The sequence below is a fragment of the Alligator mississippiensis genome, chromosome 4 (assembly GCF_030867095.1).
Source record: "Alligator mississippiensis isolate rAllMis1 chromosome 4, rAllMis1, whole genome shotgun sequence".
Taxonomy (NCBI): domain Eukaryota; kingdom Metazoa; phylum Chordata; order Crocodylia; family Alligatoridae; genus Alligator; species Alligator mississippiensis.
The window spans coordinates 79,742,776-79,757,980 of NC_081827.1; the positions used below are offsets into that span (position 1 = coordinate 79,742,776).

Sequence of the window (15,205 nt, forward strand, 5' to 3'; positions counted from 1 at the left end):
ACCCTAGCTCAACATGCTGTGGTCCTGGGCACACATGTAAATGCTGCACCCAGGAGCAGTAAACTTCAGCATGAACTGCCACGGAATTTATTGCATCACATTAATATTCATGTGTAGACGTGCCCATTATGTGCTTATCCTAATTAATAATGGATGTGATAACCATTCAGTACATAGTGCTATCAGTTCTGTGTTATTAGCAGCGCAAACCTGACTAGTTTCCCTAATTTTTCAAGGCATCTAATAGCTTCAGGGTTGCTAATAGAAGTCTTCAGAATGATGGGAGCTAGTCAGTTTCAGGGTAATATATATCAGGCACTAATAATGCTGTTTACTCAACCACCATTGTTTACAACATTGTCAGTGCTGTGCTATTAGGAGGTTGAAACTGAGTAATTGCCATCATTTTCAAGTGTAGTAATAACAGTCCTTTGACAGTAGCTGCCACTGTTAATGGTGGAATTAAAAGGAATACAGTTAGTTAAGACAGTAGATGGTTACAGCTAGTGTGCAGTTCATCAAGTACAATTCAGTTATGAAGTAGACAGTGGAACTGAAAGATGCCATGTACGGTAGTGGTTAATATACTTAACCCATATGCAGACATGGGGAAAGCGCTTGCAGCTAGGGCCTTTCCCTGCAGACCCAGCCAGTTGGCCAGGGCTTTTGCCAAGAGCCAGGCAGATGGGTCTAAGTCAGGGGTGGGCAATTATTTCAGGTGGAGGGCCACTTGATGAGTTTTGGCGAACTGTCGGCTGCATGGGTAGCCCCGCCCCTTCAGTTGCCCCACTCCCTGGTTGCCACCTTGGGACCGGAAGTCCCGCCCCTGACCACTGCCACCGGAAGTCCCTCCCCTTGCACCCATCACTGGGTGCAAGGGGATGGGTAAGGACCAGGTGCCAGCATGACCTGGTCCTTACCCATCCTAGCCTCCTACCGCCCCCCCCCCCCCCCCCTGCAGAGCAGAAGCCAGCCCAGGCCCAGGTCTCCTCACCAGCACAGCACCCTCCAGTGCTGTAGGACCCCTCCTGTCCTGAGCCACAGGGGGCTCAGCCACAGCTTTCCCTCCCTGGTGGGGCCCAGCCAGCCCATCCCGTCCTGTATCAAGCAGTGGCTTCTCCAGGTGCTGCTGCACTTTCCCCCTACCTGTGCCATCTGGTCCCAAAAGGAGAAGGCTCTGCCACTACTTCTGCTGGTCAGTGCCAACCCAGACGGGCTCACCCTGTCCCCAGCTGCACATCAGAAGCTGGCTTCAGCTGCATGCTGCTCCAGATGGGACAGACCTGGTCAGGTCTGTACCGGCCAGGAAAGGCAGTATGCAACTGAAGTTGGCTCCTCATGTGCCGCTCAGGATGGGATGAGCCTGGCCAGAGTGGCAGGGGCTCAGCTGCACTTTCCCCCTGCCTGCACTGGTCAGTTGCGAGCAGCACACGGCTCTGCCGCCACTTCTGCTGGCCGGTGCAGACCCAGCTGGGCTCCTCCCATCCCCAGCAGCACATGGGAAGCCCACTTCAGCTGCATGCCACCTTCCCTGGCCAGTGCAGACCTGGCCGGCTCCTTCCGTCCCCAGCAGCATGTGAGGAGCCGACTTTAGCTGCATGCCACCTTTCCTGGCTGGTGCAGACCCGGCTGGGCCCGTCCCATCCAGAGCAGCATGTAGCTGAAGCCAGTTTCTCACGTGGTGCTGGGGATAGGAGGAGCCCAGCCGGGTCTGCACCAGCCAACAGAAGCGGCAGCAGAGCCATGTTCCGCTCGGGACAGGATGAGCCCGGCTGGAGCGGCAGGGGCTCAGCTGCACTTTCCCCCTGCCTGTGCCGGTCAGTCCTGAGCGGCACATGGCTCTGCCGCCACTTCTGCTGGCTGGTGCTGACTCGGCTGGGCTCCTCCCGTCCCCAGCAGCATGTGAGAAGCTGGCTTCAGCCGCATGCTGCTCTGGATGGGGCAGGTTGGTACTGGCCAGCAGAAGCATCGGTAGAGCTGTGTGCCGCTCAGGATTGACCAGCACAGGCAGGAGGAAAGTGCCTCTGAGCCCCTGGCACTCCGGCCAGGCTTGTCCCGTCCCAAGCAGCACGTGGCTTCTGATGGCTGGTGCCAACCCGGACGGGCTCCTCCCATCCCCAGCAGCACGTGGGAAGCCCACTTCAGCTGCATGCCGCCTTTCCTGGCCAGTGCAGACCCAGCCAGGCTCCTCCCATCCCCAGCAGGACATAAGGAACTGACTTCAGCTGCATGTCGCCTTTCCTGGCTGGTGCAGACCCGGCCGGTCCGTCCTATCCGGAGCAGCATGCGGCTGAAGCCAGCTTCCCACGTGCTGCTGGGGATGGGAGGAGCCTGGCTGAGTCTGCATCAGCCAGCAGAAGCTGTGGCGGAGCCATGTGCTGCTTGGGACTGCAGGTAGGGGGAAAGTGCAGCTGAGCACCTGCTGCTCTGGCTGGGCTCATCCTGTCCCGAGCGGCACGTGACTCCGCTGCCACCTCTCCTCCGTGGTGCTGACTGGGCCAGAGCTGCGGCCCAGCTGCTGCTTCCCCTTCCCAGTGCCAGCCCAGCCCGACCCTGCATGGCCCAAGTGGCATGGCATGGGGAAAGCCTGCCCAGCAGCCGCTTTCCTGGGCTTATCTGCAGGGCAGGGGCCTTTCCAGTCCTGTGCAGCAAAGCAGAACCCAGCCCAGACACTGTTTCCCCTCACTGGCACCACAGATTCTGGTCCAGCCCCCCCACCCCTCTCAAGTTGCAAACATGGCCTGAGCCAGGGGTAAGGTGAGGCCAGCTGGGTTAGGCTGAGGTCAGGGTTGGTTGCCTTGTAACCAGAACCCAAGTAAACACCCTGAGGTGCTGCAGCCAGTGGCTGGTGTCACCGGAGACTTTTAGAGAGGCAGCCACCATTATGTGAGTTTTGAAGGGGCTCTGCGGGCCAGGGAGAAGTGCCTGGTGGGCCAGATGTGGCCCACGGGCCATGTTTTGCCCACCCCTGGTCTTAGTCAAGAAGGTGAATCAACTTGATAGTGTGCAGTTGAATCAAGAAAGCAACAAGCCTTCTGGAGGCAAGGTTTCATGCCCCCTGCTGCAAGGCTAGCTTATAGACCAGGGGCTTTTGCAGCAGCTCTGAAAATCTCAGGCTCCTGCCCTGGGGTCTTAGTTGGAAAGAGGCCTGCTGTGCCCACGTGAGCAGAAAGGTGAAAGGGAGTCCTAGCTGATGTATACAGGATCCAAGATGAAAAGTTCCCAGTCAAAGTTGAAATCCCCCAATTGACAGTGGGAACTAAAGGCCAGCCATTGCCTAGGAAAAGGTTCATCAGCAAAGAGCAGGTGCTGACAGGCTTGTAGGCAGAAGGCAGCTGTTCAGATACTTTATTCTGGGTGGATCCAAACCCTCAGACTGACCACAACCTCTCCATTTGATACTAGGCAAATGTTACTGATATACAGTGATAGCAGATAGGAATAATGCAAACAATTCTGTCTACTAGTCCTAGAACTGCACAGAGTCAAGGTATTTCTGGCCAGTACATGAGCTTCACTCTGAGGTTCTCTCTTGAATGTCAGATGTTAGCAGCCTGGAGGTTGGAGGCTGAGGCCCACCCCCCACAAGAAGGGCTGGTGGTGTGCCCTCTGTCCATGGTGGCCTCAAGTTCCCCTCTTGGGGACTCTGCTGCTATGAAATCCCTCCTTTTGTATCTTCTCCTTCTGATAACTTTTCATCTTAGGCATAGCTGATTGGTATCTCTGTGGTCATCATACTGTCCACATTCTGTCCTGTGAGCATATTCCTTTGTTTCACAAACCCATCACATGCACAAATCCTAATTTGGTTCTTTCTGGGTCTTCTCCTAATTTGGTCTGTTCTCCAAAACCACAAATCCCAAGGGCTCTGCAGTTGCGCACTGTGGCCTGCTGCCACCTTATGTCATGTTATAGAAAGTATGGTGCATGTCTTTAATTTCCCAGCCCGTGTTGTTTGCTTCTTGCCTCTGTCAAACACAGTGGGCCTTGAGGAAACTTTCAGAAACAGGCTTTTAGAAATCAATTAACCCTTGCTGTTGCTCTGGACCATTGTTTTAATGCATATCTACTTTACCTACAAGTCAATTCCCAAAAGCAAACCTCTAAATACCATTTTCTAGCCATCAGCAGCCACCCTACTTATCAGGTGGATCAGAAAGATCCAAAGTAGAGTAAGTAAATAAGAGACAGAAGAATAGCTCTGGAGCATTTCTCATGCATTTTCTGTTTTTTGAAATAAGAATGTAAATCTTAATCCTCTAAAATAATGATTCTCAAGCACTGTGCAGTGGTACCCTGGAGTGCCTTGAGATGCTTTCAAGGGTGCCATTGTGTGTCACACAAAGTTACTGCTATTAGGTGTACAAATATTATTCACAAGATAAATCCAGAGATTTCAAATAGGAATCCACAGTGTTAAAAACATTCTAACCTGTTGTAGTATGAGTTCTTTGAAATAGAAAATTGGTCTATTATCTTTCTGTCATCAAAAAATGAATAAAACTAAGAGTTCACATTTTCCAAGAGCTACCTCAAATCTATTGAACAGTACCTTGAGTCTAAAAAGGTTGAGTATCACAGCTCTAGAGTCACTACCATCAGCCTATTTTGTCTCTTCTTTTTGATGGTAGTAAAGTGTGTTAGGACCCAGAGCTATACTAGTTGGGTGGTCTTTTTTTCTGGAACCACAATATTTAGTGGCTTAAAATAACTCCCTAAAATACCAGCTGTTTTCCACTGCACTGGAAACCTGAGTGTAGCAGCACTCTATGAATTCTCAGTGTCTTGGCTCATAGAAATAAAGTTCTGATAATGGAAAAGAGGGTCAACTCACAGTGAAGGTCTTTTCCAGCTGATGTTCACAGTAGAATACAGTCATTTTTTTTTTCAGTGAATAATAAAATTTGCCAGAAAGAAGAAAGAATTTTTAGGGAATCAAAAGAATCCATAACACTGGATTGTACATCTCATTTTGTTTTGTAAATACTGTACAGTTTCCTTTCTGCCTTTTCATTAAGAAACTTGGGGGTTTTATTTAAAGATAGAACTGAGTTTTAAAATTATGGTTAGAAAAAACATTGCGTAGCTCCAAAACAAAACATTTCAATTTGAGTCAAATGCAGTGTTTCAGTTGGCCTAAATAAATATTTTTCTTTCCTTTTTCTTGTTTCACCAAAGATTTGAAAATTTGCTGTCAAAGCTTGGCCAGAACTGATTTTTTTCCCATTTAAAAAAAAAAATTAGCATAACACCAGAACCCATTATTCACCTAGCTCTAACTCAGAGCAATGATTGTTATAGCTTGAAGAACATCTACTGTATGTATTAGGAAGACGTATGTTTTCTAGACATTGACCACTAGAAAAACAGTTTATAGTGAGAGATGGCTTGCATTTTGTTTCCCATTTAAATATAATTATATTGCTTTTTAAAAGGTTAATTTGAATGCTGTTTCCTAATACAGTGCCAGTTATTATTTCTGAATAAAGTTTTCAAATCATATGAAAATTTGCAAACATTTCAGCTATGAGCTAAATGTTGTCATGCAGATGGAATGCTTTGTGCAGGTGCACTCATAATTTGGGCTGGGAATCATGCCCAACTTTGGAGATGAGTATAATTCTGAGAATATACAGACTTACAGGGCAGCTAAAAAAATGTATAAATGTAGTTATTGTATGTTGGACATTTTGTGAGTGTAATGACTATATTTCTTTCCTAGATGGGTGGGGAATGCATAATGAGCAAGGAATTAAACAAGAGATAAGGACTAGCACATTAGGCAAATTCTTTTCTCCTTTCATAATTTCAGTTTCATAGTTGGTAGAGTCGGAAGGGACCTGAGCAGATCATTAAGTCCGACCCCCTGCCATGGGCAGGAAAGCTGGGGTCAAACCACCTCCACCAGGTGATTGTCTAGCCTCCTTTTGAAAACCCCCAGGGTAGGAGTGAGCAACATTTCCCTTGGAAGTTGGTTCGAGCTTCTGGCCACCCTGACTGTGAAGTAGTGCCTCCTGATATCTAGCCTGAATCTACTATCAGACAACTTATGGCCATTATTCCTTGTTACTCCTGGTAGTGCTCGGAGGAACAGGGACTGTCCCATAGCATGTTGGTCCCCCTTGGCCAGTTTGTAGATGGCCATCAGATCCCCCCTCAGCCTTCTCTTGTGGAGGCTGACCAGGTACAGGTCCCGTAGCCTCCGCTTGCGTAGGGCCATGCAAGTGGCCCTCTGGACCCTCTCGATGCTGTCCACATCCCTCCTGAAGTGCGGCACCCAGAACTGGACACACTACTCCAACTGTGGCCTGACCAGTGTCGCATAGAGGGGGAGGATCACCTCCTTGGACCTGCTCATGATGCATCTGTGGATGATAACAAGGTGCAGTTAGCCTTCCTGACCGCGTCCTCACATTGGCAGCCCATGTTCAACTTGGAATCAGTAATGACACCAAGATCCTTTTCTGCATCTCTGCTGACTAGAAGGGAGTTCCCCAGCCTGTAGGTATACTGTTGGTTCTTCTTCCCTAGGTGCAGTACCCTGCACTTGCCAGTATTGAATCCCATCCTGTTCTCATCTGCCCACCCCTGTAACCTGTCTAGATCTAGTTGCAGCCTGTTCCTCTCCTCCAGCGTGCCCACTTCTCCCCACATCTTAGCGTCTTCTGCGAATATGAACAGGGTGCTTTTCACCCCCTCATCCAAGTCGCTGATGAAGATGTTGAACAGTGCGGGCCCGAGTACCAAGCCCTGGGGGACCTCACTGCCCACATCCCTCCATGTCGAAAATGACACCACCACTCTTTAAGTGTGACCCTCCAGCCAATTTTTGACCCATCTGATTGTGTAGGCATCGACGCCACAGTCATCTAATTTCTTGATGAGAATGGAGTGAGAGACAGTGTCGAAATACCTTCCTAAAGTTCAGAAAGACTATGTCCACCGTGACACCTGCATCCAAGGATTTTGTGACCTGTTCGTAGAAGGCCACCAGGTTGGTCTGACAAGACCTGCCTTGAATGAACCCATGTTGGTTGCCCCTAAGCATAATCTCCCCAGCTGGTCCCTTGCAGATGTGCTCCTGGATAATTTTCTCAAAAAGCTGCCCCAGGACCGAGGTAAGACTAACGGGCCTGTAGTTTCCTGAGTCCTCCTTCCTCCCTTTTTTGAAAATGAGGACCACATTGGCCCTTTTCCAGTCTTCAGACACCTCGCCAGAGCACCATGAGTGTTCGTAAAGCTGTGCTAGGGGTCCCTCAATGACCTATGCTAATTCCCTCAGCACTCTGTGGTGGAGATCGTCAGGACCTGCTGATTTGAACATGTCTAGTCCCACCAGTAGTTCCCTGACAAGCTCCTCACTGACTCTGGGCCTGGCAGCACCTCCCCTGGGTCCATCAGGGATCACAGTGGGGGGGGATGCCCCGGTACCTGCTCGAAAAGATGGAGACAAAGAAATTGTTAAAGATGTTAACTTTGTCATCTGGTTGTCGGGGATCAGAGCAGCTGCCGGCAGCTGCGTTCTGATTCCCACTGGAACAGTAAAACTTTCACCTTGACAGGCGGGTAATTAATGAATGGAGTGAAATTAACGAGGCACAGACGCGTGTTGGTTACAGGAGATGGTTTACTTACGTCGCTCAGATAGTGACGTGTGACGCAGGCTGAGCCTTTGTTCCGTTACAGTTGCTTCAGTTACAGTCGAGCGTACGAGGTCAGGTTACAGTTCAGCAATGACTGACGTGGCGCCGGAGTGAGCTATCGTGCCTGCAGGGCTTTACTACGTCAAGTTTTACGATGACGGGGAGTCATTAGTGATTGATCAGACCACTAAGTCACTCTGGTGATGGGCTCAGGTTTCTCCTCAGAGATTCCCCCAGAGTTCTTCGCCTTAGGCGGAAGTTCCTAAACTATTTATAGACAAAGGTAACTAACAAAGATATCCAATGATGGGCTGCTAAGTGGAATCTTTAATTTTTTGGCAAAGCGACAGTTCTTTGTGTTATCAGGTTACAAGGTAGTGGGTCAGGTTTCCTGCCTGTTACATATGAGGTTACGTGTGAGGGGCTTACGCTTGTTTCTTGACCAATTATATACAGTTTTCGCTCGGATTTTATTTCAGCTGACCAATTACTTACAGTTCTCCGCCAGGATTTTGTTTCAGGAGTTTCTGGCAAGGATTTCTTTTAACCCTTAGTTGACTACTGTGTGCGAGGTGAGGGTGGTCTGAATGATGTCTCTTGCTAGTGGCACGGGCACTGATTAACTGGGTTGTGACACTGGTGTGACCACTAGATTTCCTAGCGTATCCTGCAGAGGCCCTATGTTACCCAGTACCTTCTTTTTACTTCCTATGTTTTTAAAAAAGGACTTCTTGTTATCCTTGATCCAGGATGCTAGTCCCAGTTCCATCTCTGCCTTAGCCTTCCTAACAGTCCCCCTGCAGTCCTGAGCAATGGAGGAGCCTATATTGAAGACACTTTTTTCCTCCAATATACAGTTGCTTGACTGAGAAAAGAACCAGGCCTAAATTCTGTAAGGATAATTAAAATTTGAAGGAATATAATGAATTTTCCAGTTTTCAAAAATAGTAAAAGTTCTTTCATACTTCTTAATGTTTGCTATTACCAGGGATCCTGGTTTTCCCTGATATAAAAAAATTACAAATTCTCTGATAAAACCCCCCAAATCCATGATTAAAATTAAAGGCCTCCCACAGCCCCCCCCCCGCCTTGTTCGTGCCCCTCGCTCCCCCCACAACAGCCCCCCAGCCCTGCTCATGGCCCTCACTCCCCCACAACCCCCCTGCCCTGCTCATGCCCCTCACTCCCCCCTGACAGCCCCCCAGCCCTGCTTGTGTCCCTTGCCCCCCACCCACAGCCCCTGCCCCCCAACCCTGCTGGAGGGGGTCCCCAGCTGCCAGGGCTATGGGGCTAGGGACCCAGGTCCGCAGCCCCCTGCCCCCAACAGAAGGCAGCGGCTGCTGCAGCAGAAGGAGCACAAAGCCGGCTCTCCCGCTTCTGCTCCCTGCTGCAGGCTCGAGCAGGGGGTGGGACCGTTTTCTGGGGGCAGCGCACACTCCTGGGGAGCAGAGGGGTCTGCCCCCCCTAGATCTGTGCGGAGGGCAGGAGCAAAGCGGGTGCACACTGTGTACGGCTTCCACGAAGGGCTGATAGTGTGCTGCTCTAGGCCCACGCACCTACTTGTGCCCTCCAAGACCCTGTGCAGATACTATATTTGTCCTTTACTTTCTATACTGACATTCCCCTTTGGACGTACTTTTCCATTTATCTTTCTATGGAAGGGGGTACACTCCAGAAGGGGTACCTGGAGTATATATACACATACTTAGCAGTGCTGAGGTGTGGGTTCACCATGACTTAAGACACTGCTGGGACACTGTTGTCTCTGCTGGGACCCAGCACAGTGAACTTTATGGTAAATAATGGTTTTGGCTTTGGACTAATGTCATACACAGGTTGTAATAGATCTTGACCTTTTGGCCAAAATCAAGTGAAACTGGGAGCATCTGACCTCCAAGGCCTCCAGGCCTGGGGCTTACATGTAGGATGTGTCTCTGGATTTGGGGAGCATCCAAAGCCCCAGATGGATGGTTTTGTTAGGGAGAATACTTACCCAGTGGCACAACCACACAGACTCAACAACAGAGGTCTGCTCAATCGAATTTTGGAACTTGAATATTGGGCTTTGTCCAACTGAATTTGGAACTGATTTAGCCTTGAACAAGATTTTTTTTAAAAGGTAATATGTGCAAGTAAGTAAAGAGGTGTGACTTTAGTGTGTTTATGGAGTACCTGAGCTAAAACTTGCAGCAGTTTCAAAAGAAGTAAACTGCATATATTTTGGATGATCTAAGTCTATGGGTATCTATAGAAATTGTCCGGTGTGCAAGTTACTGCAGGTATATTTATTTCTAGGTCAGTGTTTTCAGATTTGCTTCTCACTTCCATGTCCTCAGGGAGAACAGGGTTTGATAGTAAGGAGGGAACTTCAGGGGAAATAAGTTGTGGGGGGGAGGGCAGAGGGCAAAGGGGACTGTAGCAGTAGGAGGGGGACAAAATCAAGGAAAACCTCCAATAATTAGATTCCATACCTGGAAAATTATAACAAATTTATAAATTTTCTATATATAGAATCTAATTACTGGGGGGGAGAGTTGTCTTACAATCAGGTTCATCTTACATTTGAGGAAATACAAAATTTGCCAATCTAGCACAGGAGAGCCTTTTCAAAGTCGTTGATTACTAATAGGGCTGTCAAACGATTTAAAAAAATTGATCTCAATTAGGTGCGTGATTAAAAAAATTAGTTGCAATTCATTGTGATTTTAATCGCACAGCTAAAAACTCAAAATTATGCGCAGAAAAACTCAAAATTATGCAAAATTATGCAGGTACTTTACATCGTTGGGGTGTGAGGGGGAGGGGAATTTGTGAAGGTGTGGAACTGTAAGTGTGTGTGTGGGGTTTGGAGCCTAGGGAGGGAGGTCCCTACGTGCCCTGGCAGGATGCAGGGTACTATGGGTCAGGAGTGAGGGGCAGCAGCAGGGCTGGGGAGGCTATTGCTTTGGAGTGTGGGACACACACACACCCACCCACCACCCAGTGGGTAAGTCCATGGGGGGAAGGAGCAGGGGAGCAGATCGAGACCCCCCACAGTGAGGAAGGAAGTGGGGAAGTGGCGGGCTGGGAGCCGTTGATCTGCCCCGCCTTGCCCCACCCCTCACTCCCTCCCCTCCTTCTCCTCCACAGACTTACCTGCAGAGTACTGCTCTACATGCCACCAGCTGCATTCCTGGCCACAGGCAGGCTGCGGCTGCTTGTGTTTGTCTGTGTTTGTGTCTGTGTGTGTGCCCCCCTCTTCCCACCCTCCCTGTACTGCAGGCACCCGGAGCCCCCTCCTGGGTTGCTCTGTGGCTCGTGCACTGCCCCGCTAGATGTCCTGGAGGCAGTGGTGATGATTGTGGAGCAAATCCCAAACACGGGCTCCAAAGAAATATGCACAATTAACATGTTAAAAAAATTTACATGAGAACCAATGAACACATTAATTGTATGCGTTAACTGCGATTAATTGACAGCCCTAATTATTAATGTCATTTTTTTCTTCTACTTTCCATACAGATGACTGCGAATTTTCTACTGTATTCTGTGAAAAGACTCAAAAGTTGGTCAACATGCAGGCCTTTGTCTTGGCTGCTAAATACCATTCTGTGCCAGACCTTGAAGTGTGCACCCCATTAGAACAGATGCTTGAAGCACTAAATGGAAAGCAAGAAGGAAGATCTGGTATATTAGAATTTATTTTACATTTTAAAAAGTCTCAAATGGCTAAGAATTGCTGAGTCTGTCATGCTTTTTCCTCCTAATTTTCTTCTATTATTAGTTGCTTACTCCACTTCAGATTTCTAAGATATTTTTTCTTACTAAAATTTGAGAAAAGGCATCACTGCATTCTGAACATCTGACACCATGTCTAGACCACAAACTGACTAGATACAGCAGTGGTTGAGTAACAATTGACATTATCATTCTGTAGAATCATTTAGTGCAACATGGACGCCACAAAGATGTGACTACCTCCTCCAGCTGCTTCTGGATGGAGGAGATAGCATACATAAAACATCATGACATGTTTGAGGGTGCCACTGTCAAGAACAGTCAGCTTATGCCCTAGACAGGATCATAAGGTTCAAGTTGTGAAGGAACTGGAGGAGAAGGCAATCAGAGAGTGATTTGATATGGTTCAGTACTTGGCCACTATCTAGTTCCAGTTCTCTCTTTTATTTATAGAGCAGAGAGTTATGCTTGTATTCATGCTCCTGTTAATGATTCCACTCACAAAGCCACTTCACAAGGTAACTGCTTCACACTGCTACCTTGTTTTGCTGCTGCAGATAAACAGCATCAAACAAGGGTCCTGATTTTCATGAAGTAGATAAGATGCTGAATATATTCAAGGATCTACTTTAGCTGATCCTGATGGGCCTAGCTATATATTCAGAAGAAAATCCAGATGGAACAGAAAATAGGGTATGTGGTTCAAAGAGTATTCTTCTCTTGGAGTAAATATGGAATTAGGCTCTTTTGGACTAGAACTCTGTCAACTCATTCAGGGCTCACCACAGTGGAATCATCTTGGACTAAAAGCAGGAATTTCAATCAATTTTAAGATTACTTTTCAGCATGAACAGTTGCATCTGCTTACACATTTTAATGTCTTCTTGCTCATTTTGGAAGTACACATTCTCTTTAACTTCCCTGACAGGCACAGGGTCATTCTAACACTTTGGGCTGTGTCCATAGGAGGGTGGATGTGTGGTTCCCCCGGGACAACTAGCAGTGGCACACCTCGTGCAGCCACTAGTTGTCCCTGGGAAACACCTGTACCACACGTGCTCTGGCATGTGGTAGGTTATCCTGGGTAGGGTAGAGGAGGCTGGGACCAGCACTGGGCTGGCCCCAGCAGCCTTACTTGGGCTCCTGGGGCCTTCTGGGGCAGTGGTCCTGCTGCTTGGAGCATGGCTGGCAGCTGGAGTGTGGCTCTGGCTGGCCAGGCTCTGGTTTTGAGCAGTGCATACTACCCCCACTTTTTTTTTCCACAGGTTTTTTTGAGCCCTGGGCATGATCCCAGGTTTGGTGACCCTTTTCTTGCCTGCCAGGGCAGGAGGTTGGACTAGTTGGCCCACTGAGGTCTCTTCCGACCCTAGAATCTATGAATCTATGATATCAAGGCGTCAAAAACCCCCGCTGCGTTGCTCCCTTGAAGTGCAGAGAACAGCTGAACGTGCAGTATATGGTGCCGCAGATGTGTCTGCAACACCACATACCACAGCCGTGGTTGTCTGGACACAGCCCGTGAGGAAAAATGCAAATGCTTTTTGTCTGTTCCTTTGATTAACAGGGATCCTGCCTTTACTTCTAAATGTGGAGGATGTTTGTATTTTAAAATTGTGTTTGAACATTTGTGTTCTGAGACATGCTGGTTAACGACCTTGAGGTGGCCTCAAAATGCCATATATATAGGGAAAATCTACTGCTGTAGCTAAATGCAAAATAAAGTCTTAACTTAAAATGAGTCTTCTGATTCATTTTCATGGGAGTATTCCCATGCTTGAGATTAGGCATGTGCTTAGATTCTGTGCTTTGTAGCAGGGCTTAAAGTAACTTGAAACCAATGATACTGTTCTTGTGTTTCAAATTAAGCACATTTGCTCAGCTGGGTCCAGCCCTTAAAAATAGCAGTTACTACAAAAGCTTAAACCTTTCTGAACAAGTCTCCAAGGTGCCACCCTGCCCTATGCCTGATATCAGAAAAGGAGTGGATATTTTTGCCTCATGTTTTGATTCTTGACTAGAGTCTGATTTGAAGAGTGTTGGTAAAAATTTGGAGTAGTTACATTTACTGCACTTACCTATATTGAATGAAAGCAGTCTCAAAGGTGACTTTTCTGTAATGGAATTACTCTTGTAACAGATGACATAAGCATGCCTTTTTTCTTTACTTATTTTTGGCTGCTCTCACTTTCAATTGCTCTGTCCACTCCATCTTTGAGACTCAGGATCTTGGAATCTATCACTTTTGACACCTTCGTAAACACCTAACATTTGAGGTCTTTGCAATCTTTCTTTTGATTTCTGATCTGCTTTGTCGTCTATAGCATGTCTAAATTCTGCTTTCTCTTCTCCTCTGTCCTGATCGATAGTGCTGTGATATATGCTGGCCACGTCCCTTCCATTTACCGCTTGTGTCATTTCTCTCTGATCTCACCATTCTTCACCTCTCCAGGGTAGTTAAAATGCTGCATTTATTAAACAAAATCTTATTCTCACCAATTCTCACACAATTCTCATATTCTTAACTAAGGGAGTCATGGGATTACAGGGAACATCCACTTGTGAATTAGAAATTAGTTTAAAGATAGAAGGCAAAGAATGAGTATAAATAGTCAGTTTTCAGGATACAAAGATGTAAGCCCAAGGTGGGCTCTGTCTTGGGACTGGTGCTATTTAATATATAAATGATCTAGAAAATGGGGTGAGTAGTGAGGTGGCTAAATTTGTGGATGAAACAAAATTATTCATAGTGTTAAAAACAATGGGAGATTGTGAACAGCTACAGAAAGAACTGGCACTATTGAGTGAATGGGCAACTAAATGTCAGATGAAATTCAATGTAGATAAGTGTAAAGTGATGCACATGGGCAAAAATAACCCAAATTATACTTATACTATGATGGGGTCTACCTTAGCTGTAACCACATAGGAAAGGGATCTTGGAGTCATTGTGGGCAGTTCACTAAAAACAGTTCAGTGCTCAGTGGCCATCAAAAAGGCAAACAAAATGTTAGGAATTATTAAGAAGGGAATTTTAAACAAAATTTACAATATTATTATGCCCCTTTATAAATCCATGGTGTGTCCACACCTTGAATACTGTCCCCAGTTCCTGTGCCCAAACCTCAAAAAGGAGAGGGAAGAACTAGAGAAGATACAGAGAAGGCCAACAAGGATGATTGGAGGGGCTTCTGTAAGAGGAGAGACTAAAGAGGCTAGGCTTATTCAGTTTAGAAAAGAGATGCTGAGGAGGAACATGAAAAGGATTTACAAAATACTAAATGGTGAGCAGAAAGCAAATAGGGATTTATTATTTATTCCATCTTACAATACAAGAACTACGGAGTCATAACATGAAACTAGTAGGTAGTAAGTTTAAAGCTAAGAAAAGGACGTTTGATTTCACACAGTATGTAATTAAAGAGTAGAAGTCTCTGCCACCCAATGTTGTGGAAGCTGAAAGTTTAGCCAGATTCAAAAAGTGATTGGACAGATTCTTGGAGGAAAAGGGCGTCAGTAACTACTGCGAATGAGTGTTAGGTATACAGCCTCTGAATCAGAACTTCCTAGACCTTTGCAGCTGGGTGCTGAAAGTGAGAGAGGAACAGTGGAAAACCCCAGTTCATCTTCCCTTTCAGCATCTGCTCTCTGTCACAGTGTGACACAGGACACTAGGCAAGATGCACCTATGGTCTGACCCAGTAAACGGCAATTCTTACGTTTTTATGTTCTTATTCTTCCGATGCAACAAAAATGTCAGTTATCCTTAAATCCCATTTCTAGCTTCTCTGTCTTCATGTATACAATTGAAGCACTTTGTTGCTATTTTATGAATACAAACAATTTGT

At 47.0% G+C, this 15,205-nt stretch overlaps 1 protein-coding gene across 3 annotated transcripts in view; it reads left to right on the forward strand.

The window, feature by feature from the left end:
* The window catches only part of METTL25 (methyltransferase like 25), a 121,115-nt gene that overhangs the window by 18,623 nt on the left and 87,287 nt on the right, over positions 1-15,205 (forward strand). For all 3 annotated transcript variants that reach the window (XM_059726135.1, XM_019494164.2, XM_019494161.2), the window contains one exon: positions 11,145-11,309. In XM_059726135.1, the coding sequence (XP_059582118.1) occupies positions 11,145-11,309 (165 nt within the window). The remainder of the gene's footprint in view (positions 1-11,144; positions 11,310-15,205) is intronic.